This window comes from Pinus tabuliformis, chromosome 8 (assembly GCF_031772625.1).
Source record: "Pinus tabuliformis cultivar Carrire ecotype Pingquan chromosome 8, CPIR1, whole genome shotgun sequence".
NCBI lineage: Eukaryota > Viridiplantae > Streptophyta > Pinopsida > Pinales > Pinaceae > Pinus > Pinus tabuliformis.
Genome location: NC_142294.1, coordinates 405602414 through 405622019, shown reverse-complemented (window position 1 = coordinate 405622019; position 19606 = coordinate 405602414). Strand labels below are relative to the sequence as shown.

Here is a 19606-nt window from a genome sequence, read left to right as displayed (position 1 = left end):
TTCATGGATCCCCACAGCCATTCAGAGATTGCTCGTGGTTCACTTATTGGACGAGGAGGATGCACCTGATCCATCATGCCCAATTGGCCCCAAATCTACAACATACACTTGGCAGATGATCCAGGACGTCTACGATGATGTGGCATCTCCTACATTATCAACCTAGCCCTTGAGGGCAGCCTACGGGCATCTTTGATTGTTTGGAGACCCATGAGGACACTCGTGTGCCCCAACAGTCATTTGGAGCAACACAGGTTATTACCAAGGGCCAACCCCTTGTCCACTGCTTTTGAGAGTCCTATTCTCCATTGTGGCATCCATGGACCTTATTAGGCCTCTTTGAGGGCCCTACGACATGCATAGATTATTATTTGACCTCTTGAGAGGCTTACTTTTTCACTTGTGAGCTAGTTTGGTGGGCTTGTCACCAAAGGGTTGCATTATTAGCACATTATTTTATTTTTGGGGCTTATGTAGACCAAGGAGACTATTTCGAACTCCTTAGATGTGTCTAAATACAAGTGAGGTGAGATCATTTCTCATCATCACCTTGGATTAGATCTCTCTCTTCTTTAGAGAATTTCGCACTTTTTCTTGGAGGATGAATTCGAGCATTTATGGATGAATTTTGATGTGTGGTTACTGGTTTATCCTCTCTTGGAGCTTCTTTATTGTCATTTGTAAATGGTTGGATATACTCTACTGCCTGTAAGTATGAAATTTTTATGTTATTCTTTGTTACTTTTGTCATATATGCTGTTTTAAGGCTAATTGTTGCATGCAAATTATTGCTTAATATTGTGGGATTGTCTCCATTATAGCGTTCTCTCCATTGGCCCTTGTAATATGAGTGAAATCTCCTAGAGGTAAAATTTGACCTTGACAAGCCATTCCTCTTGTACATTTGAAGATAAAAGTTGCAAGATTGCTTTCACTTGACCTAGAGGGTTTGTGAAGTGATTTTGAGGCCTCTTTGACTAGAAACCAAGAAATCTTACACATAATCAACATAGACTCCATTCTCCCAAGTACTAAGGCACTGATCTACCAAGGGTGGTCACCAAAACTCGTATCCTTTCACATTCTCCCAAGGGGTGACTAGGGCGTCAATTTCCCGGCAAGTTAGTCACTGAAAAAGTTCGATCTCCTAGGGCCTCTTGCGTTGGCCTCTCTTCTAGCCCTCCCCCAGATTTGAAGACATTTCGACGGTGGAGTTGGGAGAAAATCCAAGCCCGAGATCCGAGTCCAAAACTTGCCCTGCCATCCCCAAGGCTAGCACTTCCCAGGGTAAAAACAACATCATTGAGTGAAATACTTTCCTTGGCCCTTCCCATCTTTTCTAGGGTAAGAAAATCATTGTTTATTTCATACTTTCCTCACCCTAGATCAGGTCCACTCAGTCCCGTGTGGTCCCGCTCCTTCAAAGGACTATTCTTCAAGAACCATCCAAGATACCAACTTTAACAAGGACTTAGGGCGTAGGAAACTCTTTTCAAAGTCTATTCTTATACACCTAACCCCCAACATCCTTCTTCTTTCCTTGGAAGCACATAGTCCCTTGCTTAGAAAGCAAGTAAGCCCCATCCTTCAAAACCTTTTCAGAAAGGGTTTGGGTCACTCATATCCATTGACTTGTTACTAATTGGTGACTCCATACATATCGAGTCTCCTCCCATCGGTGAAATTCCGTAAATAGAAGGGAGCCTTAGCTGAGGTTATAGTGGGCTAAGACTCCATTGTTGCCCTTGGCCTAGTGTTTGCCCTTAGGGATTCCCCTTTAGGTCCCTTTTTAGTCCGGCTGGTAACAAGTCTCTCAACAGTTTAGGCATTGCAATGCCATAGACTAGATTCTTGACCAAGGAAATCTATCCAAGTGGGATTAAGGTGGACTCAAGCTTTCAGCCTCTCTGGGTACCATTAGGCTTACTTGCTAACCACCAACCCAGGGACCTAGGTGCATATCCGAGTCAGAGCTCTACGACCAATGCCACCCTCCCTACTTTAAGACCTAGACATCAACACAAAGTGTTGGCCAGATGTCCTCCCAGGCAATGCTTCACTTGCAAAGCCTCAACAAATCTCCCGATCAAACTGATCGGTAACCAGCATCCTATCAAAACTTCGAGAGATTTACCTGTACAAACACAACCCCAATTAGTAATACACTTTCAAACGTACATAATAAAATACAAACCTCCGGGGTCTTCTAGACAACTTCATGTTGCTTCTCAACTTTCCATAGGACTTAGAGCTTTCCCAATGAATCTTGACAGAAGATTCCTCAACCATGCAACTTCCTTTCCTACTTCTCATGCAACAACATATTTCATAAATCAATCCGGCTTTTCATACCTTAGCAACCTTTCAAAATACATTCTCCAATTTTCTTCTCTCACTCATGGCCTTCACTAAAACTTACGGCTGTTAGTCCTAGTCTAGTGCATGACACATGAAGTAGAGAACCATATCTGTCACTCCCTCTTAATCAAAGAGGATCTAATCATTCCTGTACAAGGAATATTCTCAACCATCCTCTTATGCTAAGGAGATTTCTTTCATCCGTGCTCCTTCTCAATCTAGGATGATTTATTTCATTCAAGCTCCCTCTTAACCTAGGGAGATTTGTTCCCTCTTAACTTAGGGAGTTCTACTTCTTCTTTGAGACATTGGAGAATCTTTCATGGCTTCCATCCTTCTCATCAAAGTTATAATTACCATCACCATTCACATCATGTTTATCACATCAACTTTTCTTTGCAAACATCTTCACTATCTTGAAAATCATGTACCTGCACAACTTAGATAGCAAGTACAACCAAATCTATAGAAGCATGAAGTTAACCATATCAAAATCACAGAAGCATTCAACTTTATATATATCAAATGCCCAAACTTACAAACAAGAGACACATACTCTTCAACATCTTGCTAGGGACTTTATCATAAACCCTAGACTACTTTATCATAACAACTTTCATTACATCTAGGGTTTCAATGTTTCTTCCAAAGGTATGACATAACCTACTACAACATATAGCAAGCCCTAGAAACAACTCAAACAAATATAGATCTACAAAGTATCTAGCAACTTTTAGAATTCATATGTTAGACTTCACGCTAGGATTTCATACAAACCCTAGATTTCATACATGAGATTTAACAATCAAAACCAATCACAGTTCAGTCAACAACATGACTAGCTTCCACTAGGCTTTGTTGCAAACCCTAAATTTTCTCAATCAAACATCAATCATAACTAGAACTCAAATTTCAACAATCTTAAACAAATCTCAAATTATCACATAGTCATTATATATCAGAGATTTGGACTTCTACTAAGGTTTAGTTACAAAATCCTATTATTTACAAATACTATCATCCTAGAGAATCAAACTTCGACTAGGGCTTAGTTCCAAACCCTAAGACTCATAGCCATCAACAATTAGGACAACTCATACATCTAGGATTCCATCATCATGCACAAGCATATCATAACATGTGTTAGTGAAACCCAACTACACAAATATCAATAAGAGTCACACACATAACGGACTAGGTCAGACTAGGGTTTGATCGGACAAAAACACACATGCCAAGGATTTCATTTCTAAGACATCATAAGGGTCTTGCTTATACACTCTACCAAACCCTAATGATCTAAGGTTTCGATACAAGACATAGCATACCCCAAATTATCAAGACTTCAAATGTTTAGGATTTCAAACATCACCATTCAACCCTAACAAGTTAGGATTTCCATAGCCATACCAAAACCCCAAACAAAACATCAAAGCATCAATCAGTTACTTTAGACTTCATCAAATCATCACACATTTTATTTCAACAATACCTAAGTAGGTTAGGGTTTCACACATGATCATCAACATACCCTTAAGATAGGGTTTTCACAATGAACCTTTCTAGGGTTCCACAAGCGTAATCAAAGATAAGAGGAGGGTAGATTTATCTAATGATGAATCACCCAATCAAGAATCTTTAAGATTCATGGAAGCTTGACAAAAAGATGTTAGTAATAGTTTATCAAGAATGAATATGGAGAGAGCAAAACTTGTAATTCTAAACATACCTCTTGTTTCTTAACAAACCTTGTAATTCCAATGCTTTGTCTTGTGAACCCCTCTTTCATGTTTCTTGAGTATTCAGCAAGTCTTTTCTAGACAAAAATATGACTAGATGTGATTAGTATTTAATATAAACAAACTTAGATAAGTAAGGGAAACCAAATATAAAAGACAATACAAGGAGTAAGATACTTATCTTTGGAAGTTGGTAAGGGCTCCTTTCAAGCTTGCGAGATGCAAGGGATAGAGTCCCTAAGAGTTCATAGCAAATAGATCTTTGACTTCGGGTCCTTCCATCATGTTCTTCTTTGGTGAAACTTCTTTGGCAAAGTTTGTTTGATCCTTGTCCCTTCATTCTTGGTCCTTTGGACTTCTTGATTTCTCTGTAGACTTCTTCACTTTTCCTTTTACTAGATCCAAGATTTTTCGAGGATGAGATCTATCCTCTTCTTCCAAGCATTGTAATTGAATGATTCTTCTAATTTGTTCTCTTCCTTTATTGTCCTTGAAGATAGTAAGCTTCTTTCCTTATAAGGTCTCCTTATGTGATTCTTTAATCAACTTCTTAAGGTTCCTTAGATTAATTTCAATAGATCCTTAAATTGTCTTTTCCTCCTTCTTCACCTCAGCTCCATTCTCTGACTTCAATGATGTTGATCCCATGCCTCTAACAGCATAGCTTTTATTGTCTCCCAATTCCATTGTATGAGAAGATGATTCCCTTGATAAAGTGTGAAGTTGTTTACTCTTCCCTAGATGCTTCACTATCAATAATCCATGCATTATCATCATTAAGTGAACCTGTAAGTGCAGCCAAGAACCCTTGACTTTTGACTTTGTTGAATAAGTAGTGGAAGATTCTTTTGATACAGCTTCTTGCAGTATTGATTCTCATTTTTATCATAGAGGGAGTAATCATTTTCCTTCAAGCTAACGAAGTGATCTTCAATCTTCTTTGACCTTAGCTCTGATACCATGTTGAGAAATCAATGCAAGTAGATTAGGATTTGATTTCTCTTTCTTGATAATTACTTGTGAGTTATGTTGGCTTCTTTTACTTCTTTATTATCTTATATTTCATCAAGCAATTACCACATTATGTGCGTATGAAGAACACAAAAACACAAGACACAAGATGTAGGCAGTATGCCAGGACAAAACCCCTCTCGAGAGGAAAACCCAGTCAAAAATTCTCTTCCTCCAATAGTTTTCTTTGAGACTCTTCAACCTAGACATAGACCAAACCTTCCCTCCACACCAAGTCAACCCTTCCAAATCTTCAACCCCTTTGCAGCAGCACCTCCACCCTAGAAACTTCGAATATGCAGCAACTTACGGCATCAGGCAACAACTAGCAGCAGTAATACTTGGAAGACTTCGATCTCCCAAAATAAGGCACAAAAGAGAGAGAGTGTAGCACCAAAAATTTGATTTCTTCCTTCTCTTTGACCTTGACCCAAAACTCACACTCCTTTTGGCTTCCTTGATCCACTTCACACTTTTATGGCTTCTAGAGAGATATTGAACTCACTGGAGATGAGATGCTCCAAATGAATTTGATCTCCTTCCTTTTATAGGCTCTAGGTGAGGTCGAATAGGTGTCCTTTAGGCCGACTTGATCTCCATTATGCCGACTTGGTGTGGAGGTCACATAAATCATATTTTACTCAATAATAAATCTTTTTACATGATCCCAAAGCCCAAGAAGGGTCTCTTAATTGTACAATGACTTTGTTAACTCAGAATAAATCCTAGAAGTCCTCATTGGGGACTTTGACCGAAAACATGATGACCCAAGCATGAAACCCATGCTTTAATAAGTCATAATAAATAATAATTCTTTTCTTTATTCTTTGGACAAGTACATTATATGATGACTCAGATACATTAATGAATACCGAACCTAGTTACATTTTTCAACATATTTGACGATGATAACTGGTACTAAGGGTCAACTTTGTTCCCACCAATCTGCATAGCTCCTACCAAAATGCACTGTTAAACATGTTATCTGGATCACTAACTATATTTTTAGGCAGCCCATGGAGTCTAAACCCCTCCTTGAAGAACAATTCCACCACTCGTGTTGCCTTATAATCTACTGAAATCGCAAAGAAAAGCGTGAACTTGGTCAACCTGTCAACTATCACATCGATGCAATCCTTTCCATGTGCCTTGGGTAGACCTATGATAAATTCCATCGATACACTCCCCCCTTCTGCTCTGGTATTGGCAAGGGTTGAAGCAATCCTGCAGGAGTATGCTCGAACTTGTTCTGCTGACAAGTCATGCACTCCCTTATGTGCCTCAACACATCATCCTTGAGGCCTTTCCAAGAGAACCTTTCTCTGATCTGCCTATAAGTTTTGAAGAACCCTTGGTGCCCTACTAGTGGTGTGCCATGTGTGGTCTTCAAGACCTTCTCCTTAAGTGTGGATTCAAGGACCAAATATACCCTGTTTTTATAAGAAATGACCCCATCTATTATTCTATACCCATTAACCGATATAAGACCCCCCATTAACTCACAAGCAAATTTGTTTTTAAAATACTCTACCAAGAGGCGAGCTTTCCAATCTCCTTTGATCTCCATGAGTGAACACGCGGCCAGTTTCCTTGAAAGTGCATTAGCCACAACATTTTTCTTGCCCTTCACATACTCAATATCAAAATCATATGCCTGAATCTTACCCATTTATGTTGTCTTTCATTCAAGTCCTTTTGCTCTAGGAAGTGGCGTAAGCTTTTGTGATATGTTTTAACCACAAGCTTGCCCCCTACCAAGTATTGTTTCAAATTCATCAAAGCATCCATAATGATGAGCATCTCTTTGTCGTAGAGGGGAATAGAGTTTCTTTGGATCTTTGAATTTTCAACTTTCGAAGGTTATCAGGGGTTTATTCTACATTAGCACAGCCACAGCGACTATCCCCTCACCTGAAGCATCACACTCCAATACGAAGGCCTAGCTAATGTCAAGAAGTGCTAGCACCAAGCATGAGCTCATCACCTCTTTGAGCTTGTTAAACGCCTTCTCTAACACATCTATCCACTTAAACACCCCTTTCTTTGTCAGTTCTATCAATGGTGTGCCTAACTGAGAGAATCCCTTAGCGAACCGCCTATAATAGCTGCAAATCCCAACGAATCCCCGCAACTTGGTAAGGTTTCTGGGTGAGGGCCAATCTCGTATGCATGTATCTTCTCCTAATGTACTTGTAACACCTACGCACTAATCACGTGGCCCAAATAAAGGATCTTGGTCATCTCAAACTCACACTTTGATGCCTTGGCATAAAGTGATTGCTCCTTCATAATACCCAAAATCTCATCCAAATGTCCCAAATGCTCCTCCCATGTTTTGCTATATATGAGGAGGTCATCAAAGAATTTCCTCAACTGTTTTTTGAAGATGTGATTCATGCATGACTGAAAGGTGGTCGATGCATTGGTCAACCCAAATGGCATGACCAAGAATTCAAAATGCCCATAAAGGCACCAAAAGGTTGTCTTATGTGCATCCTTCTCTTGGATTTGCATCTGCTAATAACCTGATCGAAGATTAATCTTCAAGAAATACACTGCTCCATGCAACTCATCTAGCAGCTCATCAATCCTGGGGATGGGTACCTATTTTTGATGGTCTTCTTGTTCAAGGCTTGGTAGTCAATGCACATCCTCCAACTACCATCCTTTTTCTTCGCCAAAACCACCGATGAGGCGAATGGACACGAGCTAGGTCAAATGTGGTCCATGGCTAGCAATTCCTTGATGGCCTTTTCTATCTCATCCTTGAATTTCTTTGAATGTCTGTAGGTGTGGTGGTCACTCGTTTGGCCCCCTCCTCTAGCTCTAGGGTACACTCAAAACCCCTGTCAAGAGGCCTCCCTGGGGGAATCTCTCCAAAAACCCGGTCTTGCTTATTCAACAATAACTGAATATTTACCTAGTATTTTTGGTTATTATCTGACGACTTCTAAGTCGTAATTAGACATTTTGTTGTGCGGGCTATATCTCCATGCCTGAATATAGCTTCTATTCTCTTAGTTGATACAGTTCGAGGAGCGCCATTGGACATACCCCTCAACACTACCTTATTGCCATTTGAAGCCCTAAATTCCATCTCCATTACCTAATGCTTCATTGAGAACTTCCTAAGTGAGTATAACCATTGTACCTCCAATACAACATTGGCTTTTGCAAGATCCACTACATAGAAGTCATCTATAAATGTGTAATTTCCCAGTGTCATGTTCAAGCGTGGAATCCTCTATGCGCATGTCATGTTGTATCCGTCAACTAATACAACATTAAATCCCTCAAACTCTTATGTGGGAATACCTCTTTTTGCCACCAAGGTCACATTGATGAAGTTGTGAGTTGCTCTGCCATCGACCAAGGCTATGACTCGTTGTCCCTGTATGACCCCCCCTGATCTTGAATGTGTAATATCTAGGGACTCCAGAAAGGGTGGTGATAGTACCACCCTTAATCCCCGTACAAGGCCTCTCATCCCTTTTAGCTTCCTCGTGGGACTGCTCCCCCCCTGCACCACTAGGCTCACTGCTTGGTGTTCGTATTGTATCTTCATCCTCACTGTCTAACAACACCTCTATATAGTGGACCTTTCCCATGCCTAAGCATCTGTGACTTGGTTCCCAAGAAACACATCTGAAACTGCTCTTCAATTTAAATTCCACAAACCTTAAACCTGAACTATACCATTAAAAATAAATTTCTTTACAAAGTCGCTAGACAGTTGATTTGACATGATTTATTTTGTATTTAGTTGGCCCATTCCTCTAAAGATATTATGGTTCTAATTTTGTTAAATATTCAGCATTAGCAAGTATCTTAACATTGTCTGAATGAGATGGTTACTCAACTCTTACGTTGGGATTTAGGAATGAGCCTCGGTATATAAGCATACTTCTTAGTAAAGTTTTTGCTCTCGAAAAACAATATTCAAGTGACTTTCATAGACAGTTTTATTGTTTAACTTTTGATGGCATGACATGTGATTCTATTTGGCCTGAGAAAAAATTTCTGCTCCTAAGTGATTGATCTTTATGTGTAATAGATCCCAATATATCCCCTTCACAACATTATCCCAATAAGGCTTCATATTTTGTGGTCATAACTTCTCCATTCTCTTATTGTACAATCCATTAGGTTGCCATTCATGATCATGTGTATATGACATATGAGATAAGAAACATACCTGAATGAAAGGAAGAATAGTTGAAGTCGAAACCTCATCAGTGTGGCTGATGCCTGCAGAATATCCAAGATGGCTTAGGAGATTCATAACTTCAAAAAAGAATGTAAATCACATATTCCGTACATACAAAAGCAATTTGTACGTTTAATTCACTATATTGCACAGGCTTATTAGTGGATACCATTATTGAAGACCCATATTGGTAATGTATTTAGATCCTCAGCAAGCTGCAAATCATCATACCCCAAGAGGTGCAGAATGGTGAAGATCTATGCAAAATTGGACAAATTGAAGGAATAGCAGAAGTTTTCAATAAACAATAAAAATTACTAAGATCAACCAGGAAGATAAAGAGACATACTTGAAGAAACTCATAAAACCCAAGCCCATCATCAGTCCAATAGCCCCATACATCACCAAAATGACCAGGCCTCTCCTCCCATGGTCCAATTGATTGCCTCCAGGGAAATGCATTTCTAAGCCATTGCCCTTCCACAAAACAGCCACCTGGGAATGCAACAGTTCAAACTTCAGCAATTCGTTAATTTGTCATAGAAGAGACCAATGTTGTTTGGTGCCTTCTGTTTTACAGTTTACTCAACATGGTACAATGTTACTTCTCTATTGAAATGTCACCAAGTGAAAAGAATGTGGTTCCAACATGATACATCACAGGTTCAAATCCAGAGGGGGGTAGATACGTACACCTCCATAGACTTTAGCAGTCAAATCACAGTGTGGAAGGGAGTCCATTATCCCACAAACAAGGAGTTTTCATACACCAATTTGGTGTCTGGGTTGGCTGTGACCTTAAAATGAGATTATTATTACTATTATTATTAATTTGAGGTCCAAATGGAGAGAAATATGGTAATCAGTAGCTTTCCCAATATTTTATTTGCCCTGTAATGTAAATTCCAGACTTCAGGACAAATTCACAGAATAAGTTAAAGAGTATTTTCTTCTCTTTGTTGGCTAAGGGTTTCATTGACTTCACTTTGTTAGCTAAGGCTTGATAAGGAGATTGAGGTTGTTTACTAAAGGGTCTCTAAGGAGGTGGATGGTTGACTTCATCTAACTCTTCATTAGCTAACAGTTTTTATGGAGTGCCCAATAAGCATTTTCAGACATGTTTCTCGTGCCCAGGCCCCAGAGTGCCATTCCTTACTTACAAATGTATATATCACCATGTGGATCCTTATTTCAAGACGCATTGGAAACTACAAACACAGATATGCTACGCTACCTCCAAGCAAGATGATGCTGCAAAGTAGATACATGTGTTCCTAACCTAGATATTTTTCTTCCTATGCAATTTTATTATTACCTGCTTCATAAAACCCTTCCTCCACCACCACCCACCCTCCCAACAGATCATTTTCTTCCTGTTCTTTTTTTCACTTTATTATTTATTTATCAAAACATTACTTTGTCAATTTCCTTGTATCTGCTATAAAATTTGACCAGAGAAACTTAGTGAAGAGTTTGATGTAAAATTTAAACTTTTAGGAGATAGAGAGAAAGATGAGTAATCTTGCCCTAAACACAGTGTACATTACTCGCCCTAAACACACTGTACAATTTGCTGCCACAATGTACCTGGGAATCTGATAAAAGCTGGTTTCAGATCAGCAAGCATGGATGCTAGTCCTTTTCGAAAACCATGTCCCTGTGATGACAAATATATATGAATCAACAACAAATTCAGGAAATAAAATGAGTTACGAAGAATATTAAAATTATCTAAACATTTGCAAGATCATTTACATGTTTGTTTACTAATAAGAGCCCAAAGGCTATACCTGATGTCACTGAATTCAAAAAATAGTTTACAAGACCATTATAAAGAACTTGAGACTTTTTACCTATGTATATGGAATCTGGATCTTCAATGAAAAGTTGAAAACACCAAATGGGAGTGTTCAGCAACGTACCCGTATGTCATTAGTCTATTGTCCTAAAAATGGAGCTGTCACAACTAGACAGCCACTCGGGGATTTGAACTCAAGACATTTTACCAGTGTATATGGATCCTTGATTAAAACACTAGACCAGGGTGTTTAGCAAGGTACGCATATCATTAGTCTTTTGTCCCATACATGGGGGGGTTGTCTGTACCAGGCAGCCACTTGGGAGTTTGAATTTGAGATGTTTTCCATATGGATTAACCAAAACACTAGACCAGGGCATTCGGTGAAGTACACATCATTAGGCTTACGTCCTCTAAATGGGGCTTTCAGAAATAGGCAGCTACTTGGGGGTTGAACTTGAAACCTTTTAGTATTTACCTGTGAATATGAATCCTTAACCAATACACCAAACCAGGGTGTTCAGTGAGGAACATACGTCATTAGTTCTTTGTCCTATAAATGGGGTTTTAACAACCAGGCAACCACGTGGAGGCTTGAACCCGAGACTTTTTACCTATGGTATGGATTATTAACCAAAACATCAAACTAGGGTGTTAGGTAAAGTACTTATGTCATTGGTCTTTTGTCAATAAATGGGTTTGCTGTGAATAGGCAACAGCGTTGAGGTTTGGATTTGTTACCCTTCATATAGCATAAGGATTATCCCAAGCTGAAGAACCTACCCAAGCAGGCTGCATTTGAGGGACGTTTTTTGGCTATGGAGCTAAGTTGTTGGCAGTTTGATGCATGTTTAATAATGGATTATCACCTTTTGTTGGAGGCTTGCATTTTACATATATGGAGTGTTTGGTGACTTCATGGGGCTTTTCTTATCATAATGCACACTTGATTGACCCATAACACATTTATGGAAGGAATGCCCATCAAATAAGGATTTTCCTAAGTAATATTGGTTATTTGTTGCTAATTGATGTTGTGCATTGGTTGCTTGGTGTACTTACAGGGTTTCCTATGTTTCCTTGCATATTGTTGCTCATTGTTTGAATTGACACTCCTTGACATAATCCATTCTCACTTTGGGGTGCATATCCTAAGGCCACATCCTTGGGAAAATGGTTTTGCATTAGATGGATGAGATCTATTCTTGATGAGCACTGCACTCTAGAGTACATGACTTGAGTCCTTCATGGTTAGTTCGAGATGATTAAATGCTTTCTTGAGGAGTGCACTTGTGCATTTTCTCCTAGAGTGCCCATTTTCTTTGTCGTTGTGTTGGACGTGTTGATTGTATTGGCAAGTGGTATATTTATGCTTATTTTTAGAGTGTGTGCCACCCTTCATGCACATTCTCCTAGGTCATCCATTCTTTTGGGCCTTTGCATTGAGGAGGATTTGTTATTTGCACATGGATCTATCCCTTGGCACACTTGACAAGGAGTTTGATTTGGTTGTAGTGCATAGATTGAGGTTTCATGCACATTCTCTAAAAGAATTATAGTTCTAACTAGTTGCTTTAACAACATTTCCCATTTTACACTTATATCTATGCAAATTCACTTTATGTGGGGTTGGTTAGCATGATTTGAGGAGTGTCCCACATCTTATTGGCACACATGTTGAGGTCACCCTATGTTCAAGGAGCAGTTATAACAACTAATCGACCATTGCTTGCATACTTTATTGATATTTGTAGCTTGGGAGGTACTCCAAACCCTAAGCTGAGGGTTGTGGAGGAGTTGGCACACAAATGTGGCTTGTGGGCGTGAAACCCTATGAAAATTCGAGAAGCCCCGAATCACTACTGCAGCAAACTGATATTACTTCTATTTGTCAATCCATGCAAGTTATTTACTATATTCGATTGTAAATATCGAAGTAAATACAACTGCAACCTTCACAACTTTAAATAATATGCGGAAACAAGAATCTGAGCAAGAAAGAAATAACACACACAAGTGACACTGTTATTTTTGGACCAACGTCCCCAAAAAAACCCAATGTGGGAAAATCAGTGCAGCAACTGAGGGTTTGTATTATTATGCAGTGATTTCTTAGTACAATTCTTCGGATACCCAAACTGGCAATCCTATGCAGAGATCTAATTGGACAAAAAGATAGTGAGATGATCTCACCCTGTCACTGGGAAATCTGGCACTGATCTGCGCTGGAGATGAGCCTCTGTGTTGTCTTTGCACAGTACTGCGTAACACCTACGCAGTTACTATGTCACTGTTGCTCGGACTGCAATGCACCTCCTCTCGATCCTCTTCTCGTTGGAAACTTCGGCCCTCTAGCCTCCCGGTCTCACACCCCAGCTCTAGCACTAGATCCCGACTATTCCCCAACAGAAATATGAACTCCCTCTGAAGCTCTACGCTACCACAGCGTAGCTCTACGCTGCGTTTGCGTGGCCCGGCGCTACCTCTCTGGATTACTCTCTGCCCTCTCTGCCTTGCACCCTCCGGATCAAGAAAACTTACTCCGGAAAATTATCCCTGCCCCTCACTACTAGAAATCTCATCGATCACCTTCTCCAGCAACCGCTGCGCTACTCTCTTGAGAAAATGAATCTCTGATCTCTTACCCAATGTGTTTTCCAAATGCCCATCAAGCCTCTTTTTATAATCCTCTCGTTGATCAATCAACAACCCAGATTAGATTCTAATCAATGGCTCAGATCATTTTGGCTTGATCCTTGTCTTCTTCTAGAAGTTTCACCCCCAATTTAATTAATACCCTTTAATTATTTTAATTTCCTAAGTTTAGACTTAGGCCTCCATTAAAAATAATTAATTATTTTAATAAAACTGTCTCTGAGTGGAATTTCCCAAAACGATTTCTGGGTATTCTGGAATACATGTGTCCTAGCCTCCCTGCAAATTTTGAGGCTTAGAGCACATCCGATGCTACCAGAAATCAACACTCCCTCTTAGCGAGGAATGTGCTCTAGTAATGCAATCTGCTGAAGCATCACCCTTCTCTGTAACATCTCCCTCTGTGTTGCTGATGTCTAACATCAGTGCCCACCAACTACTGCACAAATGATGCATCCGTGTTGTTGTTGGCTCTGACAGTGCCAACACTGCAACTCTCACAAATGCTGCATCTGTGTTGTTACTGGCCCTACCACTAGCAACACTGCATCTGCACTGCAACCCTCTCCAACTGTTGTTGTTGCTGCAACAACAATGGAAAAGCATCCAAAATACTGAACCAAGGGTGTTCAACATGATGCATCTGTTGCTGGAGTTCTGACTGCTGCTAGTCTCTACGCTGTCACTGAAGCCACTGCGCTGCTGCTGACTCTACTTTGTGCCAACTTCACTGCTGCCAACACTAGCTCTGTGCTGCTTAGACTCTAGCGCTTCTAGCCCCTGCAACTATCACTCCAGCAGTCCTTTGCACCAACTGACCTGGTCCATCCTGTTACTTCTGATATGGGCTCCCGTAGCAAGGTATTGATCCAAGAGGTGGACTCCTCAAAGATCCTGCCCATATGCAATTCTTTCAAACTACAGTACTAGACCACCCCACCTCTCCCCTGGAGGTTTCTACGCAATCATGGCGAACTCGTCTTCCTCAATCCTTCTAGTAGTAGCCTGCAAATCATGTTTCTAGTCCTTGTCCTTCTTCTTGAGAGGACACTGCATAGCGTGGTGACCAAATTCGCCACACCGGAAACATTTAAGCTTTGAGACATCTTTCTTCATCTTTCGCTGCTCCTATTGCCCCTTTGATGCAAGGGTTGCATTCTCTTCCTCCTCCTTGGGCTTCATCGCATTGTTGTTGTTACCATCAAGTTTGCACTTGACTAAGTCTCATCTCGTCTCTTCTTGTTGAAGAGCGGCCCATATTCCTTCCTAATCTGGCAATTGTTCTTTGCCCAGGATACTCTGGACAAATACTTGCCATTCTTCTAAAACTGAATTCAAGACCAACCTCACCATCTCTGTAGGTTGAGGTGTCGATCCTACAGCTACCAACTGATCTCAAACTTCCTGAAGCTTTGACAAGAACGGATCAATGTGTTCCCCTTTCTCCATCCTTGTTGATCTCAGCTTCTCCTCCAAGTACAACTTTCGTTGCTCGGAAGATCCTTGATACAACGTAGCCAAGGCATCCCACATCTCTTTGGTCATCCCTTTGCCAACAATGTGACATACAACGTGATCCCTCACTCCATCAAGGATCAACAGCTTGGCCTTCGCCATCTCAGCCTTGTACTTTTTGAGTGGATCTACATCACTGAGTATAGCTACCACACTATCGACATACATCTTGAAATCGTGTTCATCCAGAAGGCAAGAGATCCTAGCCTTCCAGATCACATGGTTGGATGCTCCATCCAACCGATCCTGATCTCTCAACCCATTAGCTGCCATCTCTGTCGATAAAAATGTCAAACTGCCTCCTCTCTCCTCTGTGTTTCTCTTTGGATAGCCTATGCACTCCCTGCTGGAGTTAGTAGATCTGCTCCTCTCTACTGTTGCTCAGCAAACGAGAAATCGAATTCCCTGGCTAAAAATTCTTTCAGGAAGAAATTCCCTCAAATAGTGTCTCCTACCTTCTTCTGATGTTTTTCTGCACCATCAACTATTGCAGAAAACTGCAACTCACCAGAAAACTGCTCTGCGTTGGTCCCTCTGCCGCTGACAAATCTCAATTTGGAAATCTTACCTCTTTCGACGCACTCAGAGAGAGATCTTCCTTCAGAATCTTGCCCTCTTGGCTTGGACTACGCAATCCCTCTAGGGATTCGATCTGTTGCCTACGCATCACTTATATCTTCCTCCTTCTCTTCAACATTGGGCTCTTCCAGTCTGCTCTCTTACTTCACCTGCCCTTTGATACCATGTGAAAATTCGAGAAGCCCCGAATCACTACTGCAACAAACTGATATTACTTCTCCTACTTGATAATCCATGCAAGTTATTTACTGTGTTCTACTGTAAATATCTAAGTAAATACAACTACAACTTTCACAACTTCAAATAATATGCAGAAACAAGAATCTAAGCAAGAAAGAAATAACACACACAAGTGACACCGTTATTTTGGACCAATGTCCCTAAAAAAACCCAATGTGGGAAAATCGGTGCGGCAGTTGAGGGTTTGTATTATTATGCAGCAATTTTGAGTACAATTCTTCGGATGCCCAAACTAGCAATCCTATACAGAGATCTAACTGGACAAAATGATAATGAGATGATCTCACCATATCACTAGGAAATCTGGCACTGATCTTCGTTGGAAATGAGCCCCTGCGTTGTCTCTGCGCAGTACTGCATCACACCTACGCAATCACTGGGTCACTGTTGTTGGGACTGCGTTGCACCTCCTCTCGATCCTCTTCTCGCTGGAAACTTTGGCCCTTTGGCCTCCCGGTCTCACACCCCGGCTCTGGCACTAGATCCCGATTGTTCCCCAGCAGAAATATGGACTCCCTTTGAAGCTTTGTTCTGCCATAGCGTAGCTCTACACTACCTTTGTGTGGCCCAGCGCTGCCTCTCCGAACTACTCTCTGCCCTCTTTGCATTGCACTCTTTGGATCAGGAGAACTTCCTCCAAAAAATTATCCCTGCGCCTCACTGCTAAAATATCCTCGATCACCTTCTCTAGCAACTGTTACGCTACTCTCTTGAGAAACTCGATCTTTGATCTCTTACCCGATGCGTTTTCCAAATGCCCATCAAGCCTCTTCTTATAATCCTCTTGCTTATCAATCAACGGCCCAAATTAGATTCTTATCAATGGCGCAGATCATTTTGGCTTGATCCTCGTCCTCTTCCAGAAGTTTCACCCCCAGTTTAATTAATACCCTTTAATTATTTTAATTTCCTGTGTTTAAACTTAGGCCTCCATTAAAAATAATTAATTATTTTAATAAAACTATCTCTGGGTAGAATTCCCCAAAACGATTTCTGAGTATTCTGGAATACATGTGTCCTAGTCTCCCTACAAATTTTGAGGCTTAGAGCACATCCGATGCTACCAGAAATCAACAAACCCAAGCATGTGGGCTTTGCAGCCGAGCATATAAGTGTGAATCCATGGGAAGATTTCTACAAGTGATGCTTTGAGTTGATAGAAACTTCGAGAGTAACTGGATGCAATGAAAATCACTTGAATCCAAGCTGTAGAAGTGAAGGTATGAATTTTTTAAGTTTAGTATGGGCAAATTGTCTAGAGAATTCAAGTCGGCCTTGACATGGGGTGACCCTTTGATGGGCTATACGTTTCCCTAGAGACTAGTATAAATAGGAGTAAAGAGGAGCCTCATTCCTCATCCAATCATCACACTTCTTTCTCATGAGAAGCCAACCAAAGGAATTCTCGATTACAGGAATTCGCAATTACAGGAATCCGAGTGGGACTGCAAGAATTCGCAATTACAGGAATTCACATATGATTGCAGGAATTTGTGATTACAAAAATTCACATGTGATTGCAATAATTCGCAATTACAGGAATTCGTGTGTGATTACAAGAATTCAAAATTACAGGAAGAGCAGAAGTGGTCGTCTTCAAGGAGGAAGGGTGCAGGATTGGGGTCCTAGATGAGGACAGTTTGTGGAGTCTGTTAGCAACCAAGCGAAAGGGTAATCATAGTGATTGGATGCCCTAACCAATGAGCAGATGCTATAGCATTGTATTGGACACCAGTGGTCTGTTGGAGGGCAGTGGGAAAGTGGACCAAGTGTAGGCCTAGGTGAGTGGAACAAACAAAGTTCATTCTTCAAGTTAAATACTCTATAAGACTTGGAATATGAAGAAATCCATTGAGGATACAAATATTATATATTAAATGTATGAATGAGAATTAATACAAATGAGAGTGAAGGCTTGCTTATATACCTTAGGCAAGTATCTCTTCATGGAAGGTCATGTCCTATTAAGACATGCCTCTTCAATACTAATTACTAATAAACTAATCATTATTGCAATTATCATCACTATTTATATTTATATATTATTTATACATATTTTATTCATAACATTTCTTCCCCTTTAAAAAGCTTTGTCCTCAAAGCATGCTAATGAAAAGGCTTGATCCCTTTTTTTGTTTCGAATGTCTTCTCATCTTGGAACTGTCATCTTCGTTGATACAAGTTGATATGATTCTTGGAGTGATATATAAAATTGTCGCACAGAGAAAAGATCTGACCATCCTACATTAATCTTTTGTGGAATCTTTTGATTACTAGAAACTTGTGATGAATTGTTATGATTGGACTGGATTGAGCTTACTTCAATATTCTTCGAAACATCAAACGGTTGTTTCTGTTCTGAATGGTACGGAAACGTAGCTTGATTGAGTACTCCTATGATTCGGATGTCGATACAGAATTCTTTTGGTTTGTCTTTCCCTTATTAGATGTGTGGAAATTTTTTTATTTTCTTCTGGTACTGCGGTTGTTGAGTTAGGTACAAAATCTTCATTTGGAATTTTCATCATCTAAATTGCAACATGTGTGTATTTTTCCTTCAACTAACTTATTCTCTTCTTGAGTTTTGGTATTGACCAGTTCGGTATTCGTTCCTTTATCTTCAACTAGAGCTATCGTGACTGGCGACTTCGATACTTCCTCTTGAATACAATGTCCTAACTTGTCTTTTAACGACTTCTTGTCCTTTTTAAGCTTCTTAATTTACGTCAGTAGTTTTTCACTATGGTCTTTAAGCCGAGAAACTTCTTCATTTTTTTTAGCAATGATCTTGTCAAATTCTCTTTTCATATTTTGTAGTAATTTTTTACCTTCTTGAAAATTTACTTTTGAGATATCTAGTATGTCTTTTGGTATTACTAAATTCAGCTTCACTTTAACATCTTGTAGCATTATTTTTTTCTTTTTGTAAGAAAATGTTAAAAATTTCTTCTTCATATTCAAGATGAACAAACCTAGGGTTTCCATCCAGGGTGAACCTAAAATAATGTCACCTTGATCGTTCCATAGGTTTTGAATTGAGAATTGAGATATGAATGTATAATCTCCAATGTTTAATTGTAAATTGGTTATTTCATATTTTTTGTTGTTATAACTGTCTACTTTTTCGAGTACATTTGACTTGCGAATCGCTAATTGGTTTGTGATTTTAGGTTTTATGTAATTTTTATCTTTCGCTGGCAAGATAGCGATAGTAACATCTTTTCCCGCAATAGACCCTTTAAATCTAAATAGCACTGAGGCATAGTTATATGAAGTTTCTGGGAATCTTCCTTCTTTTATTTCCAAATTATACTCCATTCCTTTTTTCTCAGTGATTAACTCCATTTTGTTTTGTAGATAATTTTATCAGTGGTACTTTGATTTTTATTTTTCTCAATTATATATTTTTTCCACTATTAAGAAGGTTAATATATCTCTACTACTTCAATAAGCTATCCCTTTATATTTATTATAATTATTTGATGAGTTGGAAGCATTTCTACA

The 19606-nt window shown here is 39.7% G+C and overlaps 1 protein-coding gene across 2 annotated transcripts in view; it reads right to left on the bottom strand.

Annotated features, from left to right (window-relative positions):
* ASD1 (alpha-L-arabinofuranosidase 1) overlaps nucleotides 1-19606 on the bottom strand; it is a 257521-nt gene that overhangs the window by 55116 nt on the left and 182799 nt on the right. For both annotated transcript variants that reach the window (XM_089372189.1, XM_089372188.1), the window contains 4 exons: nucleotides 10903-10972; nucleotides 9665-9810; nucleotides 9485-9530; nucleotides 9304-9356 (listed from right to left, as the gene is read on the bottom strand). In XM_089372189.1, coding sequence (XP_089228315.1) covers nucleotides 9304-9356; nucleotides 9485-9530; nucleotides 9665-9810; nucleotides 10903-10972 — 315 coding nt within the window. The remainder of the gene's footprint in view (nucleotides 1-9303; nucleotides 9357-9484; nucleotides 9531-9664; nucleotides 9811-10902; nucleotides 10973-19606) is intronic.